The 22835-nt window shown below is 41.5% G+C and overlaps 1 protein-coding gene across 1 annotated transcript; it reads left to right on the top strand.

Moving 5' to 3' along the window:
- Positions 1-1991: 1991 nt before the first annotated feature.
- CFP (complement factor properdin) lies at positions 1992-22364 on the top strand. Its single transcript, XM_007423623.3, has 10 exons — positions 1992-2129; positions 8829-8979; positions 11385-11551; positions 13667-13837; positions 15051-15248; positions 15695-15868; positions 16416-16610; positions 17932-18043; positions 21268-21407; positions 22195-22364. The coding sequence occupies exons 1-10, from the start codon at positions 2051-2053 to the stop codon at positions 22197-22199; spliced, it is 1392 nt and encodes a 463-aa protein (XP_007423685.1). The 5' UTR covers positions 1992-2050; the 3' UTR covers positions 22200-22364.
- Positions 22365-22835: the final 471 nt, after the last annotated feature.

Below are 22835 nucleotides of genomic sequence, written 5' to 3'. Positions count from 1 at the left end.
AATGAAGATTTGCGAGTGTGCATGTGCGCAACTGGAATATTTAAAAAAATGTTTTTATCGGCGGGCGAGTGCACTCATGTGGGGTTGGAATATTTAAAAAAATGTTTTGGGGGATTTTAAGTGGAATTCCGCGTGAGGGCACTTTGTATGCCAGCAGTGCCTCTATGTGCACCACTCTAGAACAGCTCACATATTAGAAAAGTTATTTCTATTTATTTGTGACTATTTATTTATGAGATGTATCTACTGCTTCAAACCAAATAGTCTCTAGGCAGTATACAGAGACAAGTAATACGATAATACAAGAATAATAACTACAAAAAACCATAATACGATAAAACGAATATTGGTACCCGTAGCTTCACAATCCATCCCCGAAAGCTTTCTGAATGAACCCAAGTTTTACCATCTTTCAGAAGACTATACTTGCCTCGGGGTCAGGTAATTCCAATAAACTGCCAAATAAAATACTACAGGCAACAACAATGAAAATTAAGGAGCAGAGCGATACCGTTGTTAAGATGTATTTAGAGATTTGGAAAAATAGAAAGGCACACCGTCACATCCCTGGTTTATGGGAAGAGCGCTCCAGAGAATTGCAACGGCGGACAACAGATCACCTTTTGCACAGCTGCTGTAGCTGTATCTTTAACATCAGCCTCATTTTCAGACCTTACCAAAAATGTTATCTTCATACTGTATAGAGCAGCTTTTCCCAACTTGGACTGGACAACAATTCTTGTCATCTTAACCTGCAATTCTCCACTCAGGAATTGGCTGGGAGAAATGGTTCATCCCTTTCCTGCCTGTTTAGGGAGAAAGGCACTTCAGGTGCCAAGGAAAGGAGGGAAGGGCAAGGGGAGGACTTATCCCATTCCTAAATTGGGGTGGGGAGAAACTAGGGCTACTACTTCTGAACTGAAAAACTGTGGAGGTATGGTAGTGACCCTCAGCGTTTGGAGATGATGAAGTCTGTAGGCTCTGGAACTAAAAACCTGGAACTAAAAACCAGCTGGGTGGAGCTTCTGCTCAAAGAACGATCCAGCACAGATTTGATGGGAGAAAAAAACAAGTGTGCTGCAATTATGAAAATAAAAGGTCAGCATGAAACTTCCTCTTAAGTTGCCAAAAATGATTACGCTTGGTGCAATGTTATTGATACAAGCTGAACGTCTTTTTCCCATGCAGAGTGCCTTTCGTATACGCCTATTCAGCACTTTTCTTTTTCATAAGAAGTCATTTCTGGGGGAAAAAATCAAGCTGCACTTTTTAAAAAAAAACATGGGACTTCTCTTTCCTAAAACATAAGGGTTTGGTCGGTCGGGGTAGAGATTACATCAGATGTAGAGGGTGCATTCTTCCCTTGGTGGGTTATTTCCTGTTGCTGCATGTTTCAGAATATCTATGGTCTTAGATACTTAGACAATAACAAAAATGCTGAGGCTTCCAGATGGAAAGCTCAGGAAACTGGGCATAAAATGGGACAGTGACTTCACCTTTCCCTCATTAATGGATTCTTCCCTCTGTAAGAAAAAGATGGAAGAAGCAATGGGAAAATACAGAAGGGCCCCAAATGGAGGACAATGACATCTTGATGCTCTGTAAAATGTTGTGAAGGAGGCAGAATGATGGTGTAAATGAGGCCTCCTATGGAAGGCCTCAGTCTTGGGGCACCTAAAGATCAGCCAGATTAATTACGGCAGAAGGTTTGGTCGGTCGGGGTAGAGATTACATCAGATGTAGAGGGTGCATTCTTCCCTTGGTGGGTTATTTCCTGTTGCTGCATGTTTCAGAATATCTATGGTCTTAGATACTGTGCACACACTGGTTTTCTGTTGACACACACGTGAACTCCCTTGCAATGCCCCTGCAAACTTTCCACTGTCCCTGGCCAGGGCTTTGTTACAGAGGCTTCTCAAAGGGGAAGTCCTAGAACCCTAGGATGCCCCACCTACCAGGGTGGAGTCATCCACAGTCTTGGGACTTCCCCCACTGCTCATTTTAAAGCCTTTCCATTTCTCTCTGGCTTCTTGCTGAGTCAGAACCCATCATGGAGATCCTGGGGTTGAAGAGGTTCCAGTTCCTCCTAGTAGTATGCTGGTTTTTTGTGAGCCTGGAAGCCCCTGCAGGTAAAAGGGGAGAGGGAAGAGAGGTCAGGAGAAAGTTTTTTCCCTACGCATGCACTTGTGCCTTTAACATCACAGTCAGAAACTAAGCCCCTTACTCTTTTCCTTTCCACCCTGGGGGAAAGGTTTTTTTCTGTGTACCACCAACTAACAGAAGTGCAGGAGCGAATCCAGGTTTTAAAAAGTAGTAGCCCCAGTGACAGATTGCATTTGGTTACTAACTTTCAGTTGCCACAGCAGAGTAGTGTACTTCGGATTAGTTCCATCAAAGGCAGGAGTTCAGCCAGTGTTTTCCCCCATTAAATTTCTGCCTGACATGCAGCTGTTAAGCAGAGGGGATTGGAAAGAAAGGAAGGAAGAGAGAGAGAGAGAGGGAGAGAAGAAGGAGGAGGGAAGGAAGGAAGGGAAAGAGAAAGAAAGAAAGAAAGAAAGAAAGAAAGAAAGAAAGAAAGAAAGAAAGAAAGAAAGAAAGAAAGAGAAAGAAAGAAAGAAAAGAAAAGAAAAGAAAAGAAAAGAAAAGAAAAGAAAAGAAAAGAAAAGAAAAGAAAAAGAAACTAAGTTAAAATAGAATGTTTTAGGAAGCTTTTTGGAGTGTAACTTAAGCATGCAGAAATGAAAGTTTGGCTCAAAACCATAGTGAAAAATATTTCCATGTAACTTGAGATGTCACCTGCAAAGTGCTTCCCACGGCTATATTGACTCTTTCTAAATCTCTTGTTAAGAAGTTGGATTATTACATGGTTTCAGGTGAGACTGACTGCTGCCCAAGGTGGACAGATGCAAAACCCCCTCTAGAAGTACTGGTACTTATTTAAAATATGTATTTTTTAGTGTAAGAGTCTATAAAATAGTCATAGCAACTGTTGTATACAGTACTACTGTATCTGCTCAGACTCTGACATTGAAACAGTAACACAGGTTCTTCTGAATCATTATCTGGAGTACCGTATCTAGAACTGTAGCCAACCTTTGTAATATAGCAATGGCAATTAGACTTTCTAGACTTGATCACTCGCCCAGGGATGCTTAGCTCAGACAAAAATAGTTTTTTAATGAACATGCGTGTTAAGTATTTCTTCATTTTTGCTTTTGTTTTAATTTTTGTGTGTTTGGTCTATGACCATATAGTTTAATAAGCTAAAGTAAACAGATGTGGAAGAAGGTGGAGAGAATATAAGAAAGGCTTCTGTCATGTAAATGGAAACCTACTTGTATAATTTTTTAAATATAATTTTTATTAAAGACTTTTTAAAAAGGAAGATAAAACTAATGCAAACTAATATAAAGTAAGAAAAAGAAAAGAAAAGGAAGAAATGAAAGAGAAAGCTAAAAGTGCAAGAAAGGAAAAAAGTAAAAGAAAACTAGAAAAGAAAGAAAAAAGATACAAAGAAGTAGCTTCTGATCTTCTTTACAGCAGCTATAAGTACAATTATACATTTATCTCCTACTCTATGGTTACAACGTAACTCTCTTATTTCTATAATCTGTCCTGTCTAATCATCAGAACCATAAATCATAAGTTCATTTTTTTCCGTTTCATGCAAAAAGTCTATAAAGGGGTTTCCAGTTAGCAATAAACATAGACGTTGTCTTTTCTCTGATCAAAGAAGCCAATTTGGCCATCTCAGCAAGTTCCATCATCTTCACCATCCATTCCTCCATTGTGGGTAGTGCCAAATCTTTCCATCTTTGTACATACAATAATCTTGCTGCAGTTATCATGTACAAAAATAAAAGTTCCATAACTTTTTTTCCAACTGTTAGTCCATCAATCCCAAAAAGAAAAACCTCTGGTCTTAATTGTATATTAATCTTTAAAATCCTCTGAATCAGTGTATGTATTTGAATCCAGAATTTTCTAGCTTTATTTATACATCCACCAAACATGATAAAATGTCCCTTCTTATTGTTCACATTTTCAACATAAATTTGAAGTGCCTTTATACATCCTAAATAATTTCTCTGGTGACATCTACCAAAGACACATCATTTCATAAAAATTCTCTTTAAGATTATAGCATAGTATAAATTTCAATCCTTTCAGCCACATATTTTCCCATTGATCCACCTGAATATTATAACCAAAATTTTTAGCCCACTTTATCATACATTCTTTCATTTGTTCTTCTTCTGTTTCAAATTTCAATAAAAGTTTATACATTTTAGCAATTACATGTTCATCATTTGTACACAATTCTGTTTCAAACTCAGTTTTACAATGTTCAAAACCATAAATTCTTCTGTCTACTTTAAATCTTTCTAGTAATTGTAAATAAGAGAACCATTGACAACTATATCCCTCTGCCATCTCTTGATTTTATTTTACATTCCCCTTGACAAAATTCTAGTATCTCACAATAAGTTAGCCATTTATGTTTGCCTATTATTTCTCGTCTATAAAATGCTTCTTGTGCTGAGATCCACAGAGGTGTTTTCAGGCACAACCTGGGTTTGTATCTATTCCATATTCTCAATATGGCACATCTAACATAATGGTTTTTAAAATCCACATGGACCTTGACTTTGTCATTGCAGAAATATCCATGCCACCCAAATCTCAGGTCATGGCCTGCAAAAGCCTTCTATTTCTCACAACATCCACTCTTTCATCCAAACTAAACAACAAGCTGCAAAATACAATTTCAGATCAGGTAAACCCAATCCTCCTCTTTCCTTTGCCTCTTGTAACACCTTATATTTAACTCATGTTTTTTCCCCTGCCACACAAATTTAGATATATCCTTCTGCCACTGTTTAAATGGTGCATCAGTTGTCAAAGCAGGTATTGTCTGAAACAAAAACATCATTTCTAGGCAAGGCATTCATTTTTATCACAGCAATGCTCCTCAGCAATGACAGTTATAATTTCTCCCATCTTAACATATCTTTTTAAACTTCATTCCATGTCTTAACATAGTTATTTTGGAATAACATACAATTCATATTTGTCATAATGATACCCAGATATTTTACCTTCTTCTAAATCTTAAAACCGTTTTATTCATCAGTTCTGTTTGATATCTATTTTCATATTTTTGTCAACATTTTTATCTTCTGTTTATTAATCTTAAAGCCTGCTAATGCATCAAATTCTTTTAATTTGCCCATTAATGTTTCAATTCCCTTTAAAGGATCTTCCAGAACCAATAACAAGTCATCTGCAAAAGCCCTTAACTTATTAGTTTCTTTTTTAATCTTTACTCCCACAATCCTCTCATCTTACCTTATATCCCTATTCACTATTTCAAGAACCAAAATAAACAAGAGAGAGGACAGTGGGGCATCCTTGTCTTCTTCCTTTTTGTATCTCATAGGGTTTTGCTAGATCTCCATTAATTATTATTTGTGCTTTCTGTGAAGTGAAAATTGATCTTACCCATGTTATAAAATTTGCTTCAAAATTCATACCTTCCAAAACCTTGAACAAGAAAGCCCAGGTCAGATTGTCAAAGGCCTCTGCATCTAAGAAAATCAATATGGCTTGTTTTTCATGGTGTTGCTCCAAGTATTCCAAAATGTCCAACACATTTCTAAGATTGTCCTTTAACTCTCTTTTAGGTAAAAACCCACATTGATCCTCATGAATAAATTCTTGCAAAATTATTTTCAATCAGCTAGGATCATTGTGAACAACTTGTAGTCATTCTTCAATAATGTTGCCTATAGTTTCTTGTCAAAGTCAAATCTTGTCCCTCTTTAGGTATTAGTGTTATATTGGTCTCTTTCCAACTCTCTGGCACCTTTCTTCCCTGTAGGATAGAGTTCATCGTATTTTGTAAAGGTTATAAAAATTCATCCTCACAACATTTATAATAAGAACCTGATAATCCATCTGATCCAGGCACCTTTTTATAGCTTCAGGAACTTCCCTTATTGTTATAGGTCGGTTCATAATCTGTTTCTGTTCCTCTGTAATCCTCGATAAATTTTATTTCTTTAGCTATTCATCTATTTTCTCTAGTGAGATGTCACTTCCTTTATACAAATTGGAATAATATTGATGAAATACTTCTGTATGGCTGCATTGTCCATTAATACCATATCTCCCTCTTGTAATTTCAATATCATTTTCTTTTCTTTTTCTTTTCATAATGTATGTGCTAGCTACTTCCGTGGTCTATTTGCAAACTCAATTTTTTTTTGCTTTACATAGTTTATTTTTATTTCCATTTCTCTTAATGGGAATAGATAACATATCTCAACATAGATTATTGTCATTGTAAAAGCTTAATTTTTGAGAAATACTTGTCTTCTCTGGAAATTTATTTAATTATTTTCTCTTTATTTCATCCAAAACAGCTTGTGTTTTCTCTTGACTCTTCTTTTTAAGTTTACAATTATGTTGTATAAAATAACCTCTAATAAAAGCTTTACTTGCATCCCAAACCATTCTTAAATCAGTGTCTTTACCTAAATTATTTTCAAAAAGTTCTTTTAATTTCTTTTTACAATCCTCCACTATTGCTTCTTTCTGTGGCAACATTTCACTTAGTCTCCATATAAAAGAATTAGATTTTATTTTATAAAGCAAACTCACAGGATTATGATTTTAAAAAAGTCTTTGGTAATATCTCTACTTTAGTAACCTTAGTAGCCAAGTTCTTTGAAGTCCAAATCATGTCTATTCTTGAGAAGGATCTATGTCTTTCAGAAAAGTAGGTATACTCTTTTGAATTGTCATTTTTCTGTCTCCATATATCAACCAGCCCTAAGTTGTCCATCAAATAATAAAAAGAAACTTTTAGTAATTTGTCTTGAGTGATCTTACTATTTTTCTCATAAGTTCTGTCCAGTTGTGGGGAGATCACTCCATTCCAATCCCCCACCAAACTGTATAATGTTAGATTGAACTGTAAGATTTCCTATAAGCTGGAAAGGATCTCTGATCAGATCTGCCAATATTATGCTTGGTAGAGGTTTGGCAATTCACTCTGCTGTGTTCTCAAAACTTGTCTAGTGTATAGGTTTTTACATTTTATTACTTGTTGCGTTTACAGTATATACCATTGGAGACAACAAAAATTACTCCTGACAAGTAAATGGTACAACAATATAATACAAAACTCTTTGAATACTATATTAGAAATATTTATTTTTTAGTTGCAGTATTGGCATATAGCCTTCCAGAAAACAAACCGTAGATAGTTAATGAAAGGATATCATAAAGATAAAAAATACAATCTAAACCCATAAATCAATCTGTTTATGAAAATTATTAGCAGCAGAAAGTCCAAATAACAGTAAGTAAAAAGATGACTGGCTGTGTTGTGTTGATAATGAATGATAGTGTTGTGTTGATAATGAATAATAACTTCTGAAAATATAACAATCTTGTGTAAAAGTGTAAACTTTCCTCTTTTGGTTCAGAAATATATTTTTCCCATGTTGTTTTCTTGCCAGATGCAAGCTCTCCTCTTTAATGTCTGTGTATCAGGCAACTGTCAACAACATAGAATAAGGATTTATAAATTGTACTCTGGAGCTAGCTTCCATAAAGCCCACCTTGTAATCTTTATCATCAGAAATAATATAAAGCATTATGGCATTTATATATTTACTACAGCATAATGTTTCATGGATCAATGTGCATTTCATTAGGGAAACAATACAATTAAATTGCAGAGAAATGTAAAAAGTATAGTTGGTGAGCATTCATTAAAGCTGAAATGTCATACCTATCAAATGCCTGATCGTTGCAGGAATTAGGGCAACTGTGTTTCTGCTTCAGAAGACCCTTAGTCTGACTCAAGCAGATGGAGGAGGAAAGATAGAGGACAAGGAGCAGAGCTGCTCCTAGTCCTTTTCAAAAAAAAAAAGGCCCAAATGTAGTTTGGGATGGTTGAGTCTAGTCACCATTTAAATCCCTCAAAGTATGCAGGGGTGCTGTTATCTTAGTGATCCTGTGGAAGTTAAAAAGGTGACCAAGTTCAGCAGTTTTAGGTAATGGTGGTAGCTAGAGTGTAGGGAGAGGCAATGGTAGACCTCCCCTCCAGATGTTCCTTCTAGACCCCTGTTCCAGCCACTCTCTTTGGTGAATAGAATTGGTTCTGCCCTGTGGCCTTCCTGCACCTCACAGGGCAGTCTTCTGCCCTTAGGTCAGCTTGTAGGATGCCATCTCATCTCCAGAGTAGACAGAAAATTCAACAGCCAGTCAAGCTGACTTCTACATGAGAAGGCTTTTCCATTATTTCCTGCAACTGTGTCTTGGGTCTACTCCTTTATTCATAACAAACTCGGTCTTTCTCTTTGGTGAAAGAAAATGTGGGACCTTGGGCTATCTCCACATCCACAATCTGGATGTCCACGGAGAGTATTCAGACGGGACTTGTTCCCTTTTATTTTTTTCTATGTCTATTTAATTGATTTCTTTAATCGTGTCCCAGGTAAATGACTTTTAAAAAATGCAGGTATTTGAGTAAAACTGGCATTATTGATTTTGAATACCTAATTGGCTAAGGGACTAATTGCTATTCTGGACAAATAAACACTTGTGTTGAATATAGATAGGAAGGGTAGAAAAAGGGAAATGAAACAATCATTTTAAGAAACAAGCTTCCTCTCGGCTTTCTGATTTTTATTTTGCTTTCTCCCCCTTGGCTTTTACATCTTCCTGGACTGTTCTGGTGTATATAAAAATGTGTATCTCTGGGAAGAGGATCTCTGTTTGGTCTCAACTGGTCTGAACTGGGCTTCTTCTTTCAGAGGCCGAGAATACTTTGTGCTACAAAGACTTTAATGAAGTCTCAGGGACCTGCAGCAACCTGTTGGGAGCTGAAATTTCCAAGGAAGACTGCTGCCTAAACCATCAGTATGGTTTCCAGTTGAAACAAGGTGGGCCCTGCCAGTCCTGCCGGTAAGTGAAACACCAACAGTTCTGGTTAACCGCACACTGACTGTGCGCTGCACAAGTGGTCCTAAGTCTACCTTCTTTGAACCCTCCGAATATTGTCTGCTGGACGTCTGCCCCTAAGATTGCTTATCCCATCTCTGCTATAGGGGGAGAGGCTGTAGGATAGCAGGTGACATGCAGATCTCATCTGCAGTCCTAGCTATCTCCAAGCAAGGCTAAACAAATTCCTGCCCAAAGATTCAAAAGCTCCTGTTAGTCACTGAGAACAATATTCCACTGTATGCCCCATCAACGGAATTGTTTAATTTATACCCTGCCTTCCTGTTTATCCTTGAACCACCTCTAAGGGCAGCTTACTTCAATTAAAAAAAAATGCAGAGTATAAAACGTAGCAAGAATATTGATGCAGTAAGAATCAAAACCCAAATTAAAACCAGTTGTTAAAATTATTAATTAAAATTGTTAATTTTAAACTTTGGTCTGTGTTCATGCCTCATGGAAAGCCAAGATTTTTTAAACCATGGTTTGTTGAACATGTCATAATGAGCCGCAAATAACTGAAAACCCAGTCTGTATAAGGCAGTTTCCTATACAGTGGTACCTCTACTTACGAACGCCCCTACTTATGAAATTTTCGAGATACGACCAGCTCCGGCCCCAAAAATTTACCTCGATGTGCAAACTCCGCCTCGAGGTACAGCCATTTTTCCACCCTGACACGTGGTCTGCGGCCATTTTTCCGTCCTGACACGTGGTCTACGGCCATTTTTCTGCCCCTGACACGTGGTCCGCGGGCGCTTTTCCGCCTGACGCGTAGCATGCGGGTGTTTTGCCGCCCCGCCGCACGGCGTGCGGGCGCTTTTCCACCCCTGACATGTGGTCCGCGGACGCCAGAACGGATGAATGGTAATTACATTGAACCTTATGGGAAAATTTGCTTCGGGGTGCGACCAAATTCGGAGGGCGGAATGGATTAACCGTATTTACATTGAACCTTATGGGAAAATTTACCTCGACTTGCGACCAACTCGACTTGTGATCAGAGTCACGGAACGGATTAAGTTCGTAAGTAGAGGTACCACTGTATTCTTATAGATTTTTGATTTAATGTGTTTTTGTACCTATAACTTCCAGCAATTTTTTCTCATTCCCTCTGCTTGCTATTTTATCCAGTGCTGGATTTGGCTAAGGGACCAACACATTGCTTTTCTACATCTGAATGTAGATAAACATCCAGAGAAACAAAATGTTCTATTTTAATTTCAAATCACTTCTAACCACTTCTAAGGAGATGTAACCGCAGATTTAAGCCAAATGTTGTTCTCTTGTCCACTGAATTAACACCCTGGCAATCAGCTTAGTATATATCCACTGTGCACCTGCTCTTTTTCTTTTGGTGTGGGGAGGTTGGAGGGGATGTAAACCATGTTCTTTGTGGAATTGTGGAACACAGATATGAACATACTTCTACATATATTTCCTAGTTGAATTGTGAAATATGCTACCAGAACATGTCATGATGGCCACCAGTTTGGACAGCTTTTTGACAGATTAATGATGAATAAGGCTACCCTTAGTTACTAGACTGAGACAGTGACAATGTTGGGGGTATCAGACTTTCACAGTCAGAGAAAGTAGGTGGGAGAACTAAGCACATTGATGTAAAGTATCAGGTGGTGAGAGAGTTGCAACAACAAGGGTTAATCAGACTCAACTACTGTCCCACAGGAAACATGACAGCGGACATCTTCACGAAGCCATTGTCAAGAACCAGTTATCAGGAACTAAGAGAAAAATTAAATAGCGTAGGACACGGAGACATGTAAGGTTGAAAAGAAGGGGTGTTGGAAAATTTGGGGTTCCAACCAAGCCTGCCTCACACGAGCACAAAGGGAGGCTTTGTGGCCCCACTGCGGCCTAGCTTTGCTGCTTTGTGTGGGAGGGGCTTGGAGCCCGGCTTTTTTTTCCTGTTTCCCTCATTTTCTCCCTCTTCTCCTCATGGCTGTCCATGAGGTAGGACTGAATCCTCTCTCCTCCTCAGGGTTCTTGTACTAACATTTCACAACCCCAACAGGGGGGACATACCTCTGGTACCATTTGTGAGATTCTGTGAATAGGAGTAGGAGCGTGCTCATATCCTGCTTGTGACCTTCTGGGTGGCATCTGGGTGGTAGCCACTAGAGGACCAGAATGCTGGGGAAGATGGCAGCAAAGCTCCTGTTGGCCTGCCTTTGGATGCCACTACTGAACTTCCTTAGATATTTCCTTTGCTGTTGGGAAACAGGATACTGGGCTAGATGGACCCTTGATCGGATCTAATGGGATCTTTCATGGTTGGATTTCACATAGTGGGGAGACCCTCATCCCAGTCTGCTGTTATGTCCATCTTTGCTCTGCTTTTCCTACAGCGAAGCTAAGTGGAGCGAATGGACCTCATGGAGTGCATGCTCCGTCTCGTGCACCGAAGGTGTCCAGCGGCGCAGTCGGTCATGTTACGGCTACCGCCCAGGCACATGTCTGAGTGGTTCACGTGAGTGGGAAATGAAAGCCTGCGTTCTGAAAGACTGTTGCCCTGGTAAGCATCCTTGCTCTACTCTTGTTCTTTGTCCTAAGCATGAAACTAGAAGTGAGTCAAGGCCATTTCTTTCTCCTTGCATGACCTTGACTTTTGAAGTTTTGTACTCTTATCAAGTAGAATTCTACATTAGCCTGCAGTCTTACCTGTCCCCCTCCATTTTAAGTGATATTTTGAGAGTTTCCCCCTTTTCCCCCTCCAAAGCACCACTTGAAAACTTATTCATTTATGCCATCCCACTTTTCCTCATTAAAAAAACAACAGAAGTTATGGGGGAGGTGTGTTTGTGACATCACAAGTGTTAGCTTGTCAGTACCAACCACAATCAACTTTTAATGCCGTGTTCCAGAATGTTTCTTTTTTATTTTTGCAGAGTGTACCCTGTAGAGAAAAAAGTACATGTGAGTTGGTCCTTCCAAATTTAGGCTCTGCAGAGCTTTTTGTCTGTCTCCCACTTTAGTGGTAATGGCATCCTACCTCCCTAAAATTGGATTCTCATGGTAGCTGCACTCTTATATCCACATATCTGGCAGTTAGTCCTACTAAGCAAAATAAAGGCTTATTTCTGAGTAACTGAACTAGACCCAATGTGGCTTAGCCTCAAGCAGACCAATATTCATCTTATTTATTTGAAATACAGGTAGTCCTCGCTTAACAATGGTAATTGGGACCTGCAACACTGTCACTAAGCGTTGCGGTTGTAAAGTGTGACATCACGTGACCGTGCTGACTTATGACGGCAGTTGCGGCAGTTCTGGTTGCCGTCGTTAAGTGAATCCCATGTGGTCATTAGGTATGATGTCACATGATTGGCATTTGTGATCTCCTGCTGGCTTCCCCATTGATTTTGCTTGTGGGAAGCTGGCAAGGAAGATTACAAATGGCGATCATGTGACCACGGGGATGCTGTGATTGTCATAATTGTGAGCCAGTTGCCAAGTGCCCAAATTGCAATCCCGTGACCATGGGGATGCTGCGCGGCCGTAACTACAAGGACTGGTTGTATGTCTCCTTGTTCAGCACCATCATAATTTCGAACAATTACTGACGAGTGGTCATTAAACGAGGGCTACCTGTTTAGCAGGGTGAGCTCCTGTTTCCTCCCCAGTTCCTGTAAACCCAACAGTTCGAAAACTCACGTGAGTAGATAAATGGGGACTCTCACTCCGGTGGGAGGAAAAATGCTGGCGGCGCCTTGCAAAAAAGGAGTCGGGAGCGGTTGCCGGTAAGCGCGAAAAACTGCGCGCGCCCGAAAAAGGGCGCGAAGCAACGGAAACCCCGCCTCCTGCGCTCGCCAGCTGGGCTCTGCTCTAGGAAGGAGGCTCTGGCAAACCACTTCCGAAACACCTTGCCTTGAAAACTGCAAAAGGACTCGTCCAAGCAGTCACTGCAGAGTCGGTAATGACTGAGCACAGATTAAAAAAAAAAACCTGTTTAGCTATATCCATAAAGAGATAGTTAATGTCTGAGGCACCCTCTTTGGGAGAGTATGTAGGAGATACAGATAATACTGGCTTTGATAGAATTTCTATCGTTTATGAAATAAGGTTGTTATTTAGAAAGAAGAAAAATATCTCAAACATTTTAATCCTTCATGTCTTGAGCAATTATTCTGATGGGCAGAAAAACAGGAGCCAAGTGGTGGTTTTGGGTGGTGGACATAGCAGGCTAAATTGCTTTTAAAGACATAGTTACAAAGGACAATTGAAAAGCAGGCAAACAACCTTTCTTTTGTTTTTGTTTTAATTTTCTATTGTTTTCCTTTAATGCCTGCAATCAGAAAATTTAAAGGCAGATTTTTTTGTCTGATGATTTGTACAGCACATCAGTGGTTCTGTGTGGAACAATGGTCCCACTCTGTATTTCTGAATTTTTGATACAGCTCCAGGAAGTGATGGATAATAAACCCACAAATTAGCCTGTCCTATGTAAGAACTTCTTTTGATACTTTCACTTCCTCATGTGTGTAAGTCCTTTGGGATTCCCCCCTAAGGAAATGGGACTTTGCGGCTTAGTAATTCTCCTGACAGGATGTGGACTGCCTTGTATCATGACCATGGGCTGGTGAGTCTCCAGCAGGCCTGAACCTTGATGTTGGCTGTTCTTTCCTTGCAGTGATGGGTGGCTGGTCGGAATGGAGCAACTGGAAGCCTTGCTCAGTGACCTGTCTAACTGGGACCCAGTTAAGAGAACGAACTTGCACCAAACCAGCCCCCAACTGTGGAGGCACCTGCCAAGGAGACAGCAGAGAAAATAGGCCCTGTGATACCAAGCAGATTTGTCCAAGTAAGTTGGGGTAGAGAGCCAGTGTGATGTAGTGGTTGAAGCACCAGGCTAGAAACCAGGAGACTGTGAGTTCTAGTCCCGCCTAGGCACAAAGCCAGCTGGGTGACCTTGGGCCAGCCACTCTCTCTCAGCGCTAGGAAGCAGGCAAGGGGGAACCCCTTCTAAAATCTTGCCAAGGAAACTTCAGGGGCTTATCCAGGCAGTTGCCAGGAGTCAACAATGATTCGAAGGCGCGTGCACACACACACACACACAAAAGTTGGGGTAACTAAATACCTGAAGAACAACCGAGAGTGAAAAGTAGCATGAGGGGAAAAGGCTGGAAATACTGTATGCAGAAAGAAATAGTTGGAGAATGTTTACTAGCAACTATACTGCAGTCTTTAGTTAAGGGCGACCAATCTGCTCTGCATATGGCTTCTCTGAAGCCTCCTTCTCAAATGTGACTGGGTTTGGGCTGGAGAGTGAGCAGCTGCTGAACACTGGGCAGCAAACTGCACGGATTCTAGTTTTAGCCCCGGCTGAAGGCAGTTTCAGTGACTTCCATTCACCATTAGGTGGGAAAAGGTTAAATAACAGCTTCTCCTTAACTATGCCAAATACAGTGATCATGTGAGTTTCACTAGCAGATTAATATGGAGTGGCTTTATTTGAAGTTGTTGACCAAAGCCAAATTCCTCCTTAGGATTGCAAGATAAGGACAGAGTTGGCAACTCCATAGGGAAGCTGTGACTTTTTCTGCCCTGGCTCACACTCTCAGGATTTACAGCAATGTTTTCTTCTAAGCATGAGCAGCAATTTTTGGTTTGTTAATTTTTAAAAAGTACTCACACTTCCTTTGATATGTTGAAGAAGGAAAGAAAGGCTCCGAGAATGGGGAGATAAAAGGCAATAAGAAGAGATAATAAAGCGGTGAGTGTACTAAGATGATAACTTCAACTCCTGTAACTTCAGCTCTCAGGATTTTGTAAACTGAGTTTAACCCTTTGGGGCTACCAGCTAGTGAAGTCTGTAGGGAAATCTTAATGGTAGATCAGTTTAGGACTGATAGATAGAGGAGAAGACATACTTAAATCTATAGAAAGAAGAAAGGATGGACCCAAGGCAGCAGAAAAGTCTGACTGAGGTGAACCGTACCCCTGGTCTCTTCCACATGTTTCTGACGCAACACCTGACTCTCATTCTTCTTTGCATGTTTCTCTTTTTAATGCAGCCCATGGAAACTGGGGCAGCTGGGGATCTTGGCAGGGCTGCTCCAAGACTTGTGCTATAGAAGGCTCAGCTACAAAGCCTCAGCAGCTACGAACCCGTCTGTGTAACAACCCCTCACCTTCCAGCAATCCTCCAGGCATGCCGTGTCCAGGAGCTAGCCAGGAATCGCGAAGCTGCGTAGGACTGCCCTACTGTCCACGTAAGAGAAGGAAGCCCCACAGTGTAGCCACTGTCTGTCACCTCCCACCAGCAAGTTGTAGAGGGCAGCTTTGCACTCTGAGGAAGATGCTCTTCCCCTTTGTAGCCAGCCAGAGGATAACACCCTCAACAAAGGAGAAGATCAGAAGCTGTGCTCCTTGGGGTCTTGGGCCAGCTAGTTCCAGGTGAACAGACCCTGGCCCATTCAAACTTGCTGGTATTTTGAAACATGGTCATTGGTCATCTTGATTTGGCTTGATGAGAGCTGCAGTCCAGGACCTCTGGAAAGCGCCAGCTTCAGGAAAGCAAGTCCGGGTTACTTTTTAGAGCAGGAAAGCTCCAGTGCTCTTTCTATGGTGACTCTCTGAGCAAGCCACTATTGGGCCTAAGATGATTTGAGGGTCTGCCTCTTCTCTCTTCTGACTCACCGACTGCTTTCCCCCACAGAGGATGGCAATTGGGGCATCTGGAAACCACTCCAATCCTGCAGTGTGACCTGTGGGGTTGGCCAAATATTGCAGAGGCGTCTGTGTGATAACCCTGCACCAAAGCACAGAGGGAAGGACTGCTCTGGGGAAAGCATACGTAATCAACCCTGCACCATCAAGGTGCCCTGCCCAGGTAATGGGAAAACTAAGAAGGTGAAAGGAATAGGGAGAGCCCATGAGGGGGAATCCACAACTTGAACACAGAGAGCTGCTTCTAAGGTAGATGAATCAAGTGAGGCGCCCCCCAACTTATGCAACTGCTCTGTTCCAGAAAGCCTTACCTAAGTTGACTTTTGCATACATTGAAATCTAAATTAGGCATGATTTCAGCACAAACAACAGATGGGGCAAGCTGAATGCTGGGAAGCAGGGTTGGTGGGATTAACAGGCTTTCTCAAGTGGGGATGAAGCAGGACCGGATTTTATGCTAAGTCCTTGGTGCTTCTGGGCTGGCCACACCAGATGTCTTCAGCAGAGCAGTGTTGCTGCCTCTTTGCCCTTTTGAGTGCACTGCCACATATAGGACCCAGATACATGGGGAAGAATAATTTTGTTCCTGTAAAAATATTGGTGGCTTTGGGCTTAGTTTCTTCCCTCCCAGTGAATCGGGCTGGAGAACTGCCCCCCTGCCTTCAATTCTTTTCTGCACTGACCATATCCTTTTTAAACATTTCCCACAGTGGATGGTCATTGGAGTGAATGGTCTCCTTGGAAGCCCTGTGGCCGTATGGTCTTAAGTTATAACATTAAGTGCGACGATATCACTGGCATTCAGTTAAGGAACAGGAGCTGCATTGGACGGCACCATGCGGGCAAGCGTTGTGCAGGACCTCTCAGGGAATCCAGGGCCTGCTACAATATCGAAGGCTGCTTTAGTAAGTATTGGGAATCAGAGAAGGTACAAAGAGTTTCCGTGCCCCAAAGCAGTCTTCCCCGTCTGGTGGGCTCCAGATGCATGGCAATTACTAGTCCTACTTTGGCTAAAGAGCTCACTGCCTGGGAATTGAACTCCAGTACATCTGGAGAAGGCAGAAGGTGGCTTATTCTGTTTTCTCTCTCAGGCTACCCTGAGAAAGTTTTAAGAAACAACAGGGATTCCACTGAAACATGTTTTGAATATTAAGATCCTCCTAAGTCCAGTGAGAATTTATCTTTTTTATCTTTTTGTGAACATATCCTTTATCTGCTAAAAATGTTCAGGGCTCCAGTATTTTGTGCATTAACTGATGCAAGGTGTGAGGTCAAAAGGGCAGTGAAGGTGAAGAAAGAACTTTACAGAAGTTGCGATTAATTTTGAAGGACTCTTTCTGCATGTTTACAGCAGAAGCTAATTGTGAGCAGCACTCACTGATTGGTGCCCATAACATCATCTAGAAAACATTCTATCTGCACAATTCTGCATTTAAAATGGCATCTTAGAAAAAGATTATTTTATTTATTTTTTTAAGTGATGAATGAACAGATATACTAATAAATACATGCAGTGCTTTTAAAACAGCAAAACATGAATAAAGAAGAAGACGGCTCACTGAGCCCATATTCAATTTGCTGCTCCTTTTGTTATCCATAAGACAAAGCTGGGAAGAAACTCTGCTCACCTCATGGCTGAAGGATTTTCCATGTCTTCTCTTTTTATATTTCGCTGTATTCATTCCAAAATGTAGAGGGATTATGCCACCCTAGTATATGTGTTTGGCAAGTAGCTTTATTATATTATAGAAAACTATGATCAATGTTATCTTTGGTTGCCCCATGAGTCTTCTAAGAGGTTCTTTTTAGCCCCTATCTAATTTCACAAGAAACTTGTAGTTGAGAGAGAGCAACTGGCCTAAGGTCTTTGAGGGAGTGTGTTCACATAATACCCTTAGTTAGCTCACTTACAAACCTAGGAGAATCATTTGATAAGCTTGGTTAGTATTAAAGTTGGTTAGATTTTGTGGGAGTCTTAGTGTGTTGGGTGAACCTAGCTCATCTGGTTAACTAATGCAAAGCCAGAAAGTCACTTAATGTAGTAACCAAGTTATGCATATTGTCTGAACTCAGACAATGAGTTCTAAGACTAGGCAGGGAATTCCCATCCATGACTTTCTGGGCCCAGCCTGAGACGTCGATCATGGCCCTTTATTAGCTAAAGAGGCAGTGGTGAAGGCAGCCCCTGATGAAGCCTCCTGGTTTGATTAATCTGGTTTCTCTCAGTGCCAGGAACCTGGACAGATTGGAGTTCTTGGGGTCTCTGTGAGCCAGCTTGTGGACCTGAACCTAAAAGATCTCGCAAGAGAGTCTGCGAACCCATCTACCCTAATTATTCGTAAGTCTGACATATGGAGGTGAGAAATAAGGATCAGCTTCAGTCAAATGGCAGGACTGCACTAAATTTTTAATCTAGTTTCTAACTTTTTGGATTTCTTGGTATAACTCAGTCCACTCGTTGTTTTTATGAAGTTAGTTCAAGAGCTGTCATTCAGCTGCAATTGCCATCTAGCAGAACTAGAAGGAGATCCTACACATTCCCTCTTATGTATGAAGAGCATATTCTGAGTGGGGATTTCAGCATTCCTAAAAATTGCCAAAAGTAGCTGTTTCTCCACTGGTGCCTTTCCAAACGGATGAGGACTGATGGGGGCTACAGTTCTCAGGATTCTCAATATGCCTGGAAGGTGCCACCTTAGAGAAGGCCAGTGAGAAGAAACAATTTGGGTGGGATCTGGCTTTTCTGCCCTTTGTATCTCATTCTGAAATCTCCTCTTTTACTTTCAGAGGGACAAGCAAAGCCTTAGCCTGGGGCACCAAGGAGTATTTGGGAGGTGCTTTTCATATATCCTTCCCTGTACCCCTTAAGTTACACTGCTTTACACAAATGTAGAGGAAAATGCTGTCGTTTTCCCTACGCTAAAGTATTAATCAGTTGCTAACCTGGGCAGTTTCTGTATGTGGGAGAGGCTGTCTTCATAGTATTTCATTTCTTGGGCCAGCCACGTGGGTAGAACCTGACAGGTATCACCTTAAATACTAGAGTTGCCACCTTCTTTAGCTGGCTTCTGGTTCCCCTGTGGGATTTTAATAGCTGCTGGACTTGCAGAAAGGAAGTCATTGATTTTGTTTCCAATTCAGAAAAAGCTTTGGCAGTCCAGTTCCCAATTCTGGATGCAGAGAGTCAGACTGGCAGCCATTCTCGAGTCTTATTATGAACACCATGTCTTGATTCAATCAATTAAAAGCAAATCCCAACAAGTTAAAAAGGATTGCTGGTGTGATTTGTGCTATTCCAACAACCAAGCTCTATTCTGCCTCACTGCCGAGGGCACCAGCTGGAGCTGTCCATTGAGATATGATTTGGGATAAGTTAAGGAAAGCGATGGGTAGATTTCTTGCTGGTGGAAGATACATCCCTGGTCTCTCTCCTATTGTGGGCTGAAGCCAGGGGAGAAGGTGAGTTTTGGCAAGTGGCTAGATGTATGGATTAGCAACCTGTCAGAGCCTGGTCCATAGGATGGGCACTTCTCACTAAAGCAAGAGAGGCTTATTGGGAAGTGCCACCCATCCATGAATAATAGTTCTAAAAACAGCTAAGAGTGGGGTAGTAGTGACTCAATGCAGTGGGTGAGCTCCTTCCCACTTTACCTTTACCTCACAACCATTGCTCCCCTTCTTGTCAGTTTCTAGAGCTATTTTTAAACACGGGTTTAGCGCTGTTCTCAAACAGCGCTAAACCCAGATTTAACTATACCCTGAAAATGGATTGACAGGTGCAGAGGAAAGCATGCAGTGAAGCAGGGTTTGTCCCTCTGCCTGCCATCCATTTTTAAGAGCAGCCTCTGTGCATGTGATGAGGACAGAAGAAGCGCCCGGGGTGAAGGAACAGGACTCTCCCACTTCCAAAAGCAGTGTGGCTCTGGAAAACAGTCCCAGAGAGGGGAGGGGAGGGGAGAGGAGGGGAGGACAGGGTGCTGGAAGCTGACCAGATTGTCAACCACATCATGGATGAAGTGCCATAGATTGTCCTTTAAAAGCAGTTATTGGAGTACGTTTGTGCCACAGCTATTGGCATGAGCCCATGAATAACTTAGCCCTGAACTGCAATCAGTTTCTGTGGTAAATGATTCACTGTTCCTGGGTAAGCAGCAATTTCTGAAATAGCTCTTGACATCTCTCAGTTCCTGTTGCTCCCTGTCCATTTCTCCCCTTCTCATTTATTTGCTTGCTTCTTTCCCAGAAAGATGCTCTGAGCTGACTTTCCCTATTTTATGGCAGGGGTTGGAATGATTTGGCCAACTCTATGATTTCTTCTCTTCTTCTTTCTTCTTTACCTGTTGCCTTGCTACCTGTTTGGTCCCTTTGCTTTCTCCTACAGCTTTCTTTTCAGGGAAGTGCCTCACCTTTCCTGATGTCACAGGAATAGTGGCATTTGAGCCCTGCTGTTCAGAGCACGGAAATGAAACGAACATGGGAAAGGGCAACTTTCCAGGGCTGCCTGAACCAGAAGCCATTTTGTGCACCGGGGCCAACTCTGCCATGAGTCCCAATGAAACAGCGGGTGCTGGAAGGTGGGGAGTGGCAGCAAGTTGTTGGAAGGCAGGAACAGATCTGATGTGTGGCCTACGTCTGGCTCAGGGGAAGACAGTAGCCCATTGCAAAGCAAAAGGTCAACTGCCCATCTAATCAGGTTCTGTAAGTGGGAATAGGGTGCTTCTGTGTACCATCCTGTACTGCCTCAGGCAGCAAATGGGATGGCTGTGTGGGTTCTCTTGGTCTTCATGTGAGGGATGGGCTGTCTAGCATGTCCAGTTAAGGCTGCCAAGAATGATGTTCTGGTTTGGGGTCTCTGGAGAAGAGGGTCTAATTTTGTCCCCATTAAATCCTGTCATGCGGCAAGGTTAAGGCCCTTCCATTCCCTCAGTGGTGCTGAGCAAAATGTTGTTTCCTCGCTCTTAGCAGTTTCTTCTGTTAGTAATGGAGAAAATATGATCTTAAATTTGGATCACTGGAGGAAGCTGAGACCATGCAGGGAAAGACTGTAGTCATTTCTGCATTACAACTTACAGCATTTTTTAGAGTCATCTAACCATTGTTGTGTCAAAATAGCAGTAACACAAACAGGCTTTATGTCACTTCAGCGATGGTCGGATGATGCTACAAAGGCATTATAAGTTGCTAGTCCATGAATTATGTTTGTATGTTCTGTTTCTTAACACCATCCTGTTCCCAACAGCCCACCAAAGTCTTTTAAGTGGCTGGTTGGGATTCCAACTCTTTTTGGAAGAGGGCATGCAAGCACAGCCTGCTTTGTGGGCTCTTTGCCTGAGCAGCCCATTCTCTGTGGCAGGGTGGGAGAGGAGGGGTCTAGGAGTGGTAGGATTGTGGCAATGGGAAATTAAAAAGGTGATGTGTGATGCCTCTGAGTGCCACATAAAGCCTAGATATTACTCATCATCTGTCGTAGACAAATAAAACTGGGGCACAAGGAAGGGAAAGTGTACCATCCAATCCTTCTAGGCTGTTGGCTCTGATTTTCTATTTTTTTCTCTTCTGCAGAATGGTAGTGGAAGCAGAGAATGGAAGGAGAGATAATGTAACCTTTTGGGGAAAACCAAAAGCTGGATGTAAGCCTCTGGACGGACAGTCCAAGGAAGTGGTGGAAAAACTCGCGTGCCAAAATGTGCCACCTTGTGAAGGTGAGGAGGTGGCAAAGAGGTTCCCTTGGAAGAAAACCAAAGCTACATTCACATGGGTGCCCATCTCAGGAGCAGGGGGGAAATTGCACTTCTAATTCTGGGCTATCTTGGGAAGTGTTATGGACAAATCTGCAAGGCAGTACCCAACAGTTAGGGATGCTGTGAAGCCGCTACCCTTTATCTGCGGTTATAGAGAATATGCAAGGGTTAAGTACTAGAAGTATTACAAGTAGTAGAAGTACAATTTTCTTGCAAAACTGGGGGGCGGGGGGGGGGGAGAATTCAGTCATGCACACAAGAATGCTCCTGCTCCCCGTTGTCTTAGGAATCTGCAGTCCTAAGTTCTGAAATTGTGGGTCTCAGAGCCTTATGGACCCTCTGTCCTGATTTCTGGGTCCCATTTAAATAATACAACTTGGGTGGCAGGATAGTGATGAATGTAAGGGGGGAGGTTGCTCTTTACTCCTGCATCAAAGGGTCAAGCCTGCTAATTCACTAGGGTACAGGGAGCAGATTGGAATCTGCTTGTGGAGTTCTGCATGAATTGCTCTAAATCAGCAAGGACTTGACTCCCGGTTATTTAACAAAGGCAGTTAGACAAAGGCATTTTCCCAATTCAGTATAAAGCTACTGAGGTAGAAGACATTTAGGAAAACAAGGGTGTTGTTTTCTTTTCCTTTACCGTAAGGCTCTGAATTCAGTTCTGGCACTGAATATTCAGAATAGGGGCCAGCAGTTTCCTGCACTTCCTGTTTACTCCAGCCCCCCTTTTTTTCCTTCCTTGTAGGCTGATTTTGCAGAACCAGATGCTATAAATTGCTGTACTGGAAGTTCCTGCAAATTAGAATATATGAAGAAATGTAAGAAATGCTGACTTCTGCTTCCTGTGATCTTTGCACCCCTCTATCGTCTGCTTCCTTTTTTTTTTTTTTTTAAATGAGCATGGACAGTTGGGAATCATCAGTGTAATAAACCATGTTGTATTCTTGTCTGCCTTCTACATACAGTAATGGGGAAAATAATGCACACGTTCTTTGTTATGTTTCTGTTTTTCAAATAATGTAAGACATACATACTTGATTTTAAACAATTTGGTTAGCGTTGTATCTATTTTTGCAGTTTAAAATGTATAGTACAGTATGTGTTAAGCCAATGAATTCCTCATTTGAGAATTCCACAAGAGTTAAAGTTTTACTTTAGCAGAGGAACAAACTTCGCATTAGAATGTTTTAGGATGCTCGTAGATAAAATAAAAAAAGATGTAAAAAGCAATGAATGTATAGATTTGCTGGAAAATAGCTTAGTCAGTTTGCTTTAAAGCTATAAACATTTGTAAAAAAAATAATATCTGCTGCTATTTTAGAAATGTTGTTCTTGGCTTAAAGGCACGTTCTGCTCTTATGGCATGCTTATCCACTCTTAACTACC

This window comes from Python bivittatus, unplaced genomic scaffold, assembly GCF_059951505.1.
Source record: "Python bivittatus isolate LINGU-HERP-01145 unplaced genomic scaffold, Pbiv_v1 ctg000220_np1212, whole genome shotgun sequence".
NCBI lineage: Eukaryota > Metazoa > Chordata > Lepidosauria > Squamata > Pythonidae > Python > Python bivittatus.
The sequence above is the reverse complement of the archived record's forward strand: the minus strand, read 5'-3'. Positions and strand labels throughout refer to the sequence as shown.

What these genes read in the sequence shown, in the direction of transcription:
- CFP (XM_007423623.3), top strand. Translation starts at nt 2,051, where the DNA reads ATGGAGATCCTGGGGTTGAAGAGGTTCCAGTTCCTCCTAGTAGTATGC. An exon ending in CATCAAGGTGCCCTGCCCAG is followed by an intron (nt 15,869 to 16,415) that starts GTAATGGGAAAA and finishes CATTTCCCACAG; the next exon opens with TGGATGGTCATTGGAGTGAA. An exon ending in CAATATCGAAGGCTGCTTTA is followed by an intron (nt 16,611 to 17,931) that starts GTAAGTATTGGG and finishes GGTTTCTCTCAG; the next exon opens with TGCCAGGAACCTGGACAGAT.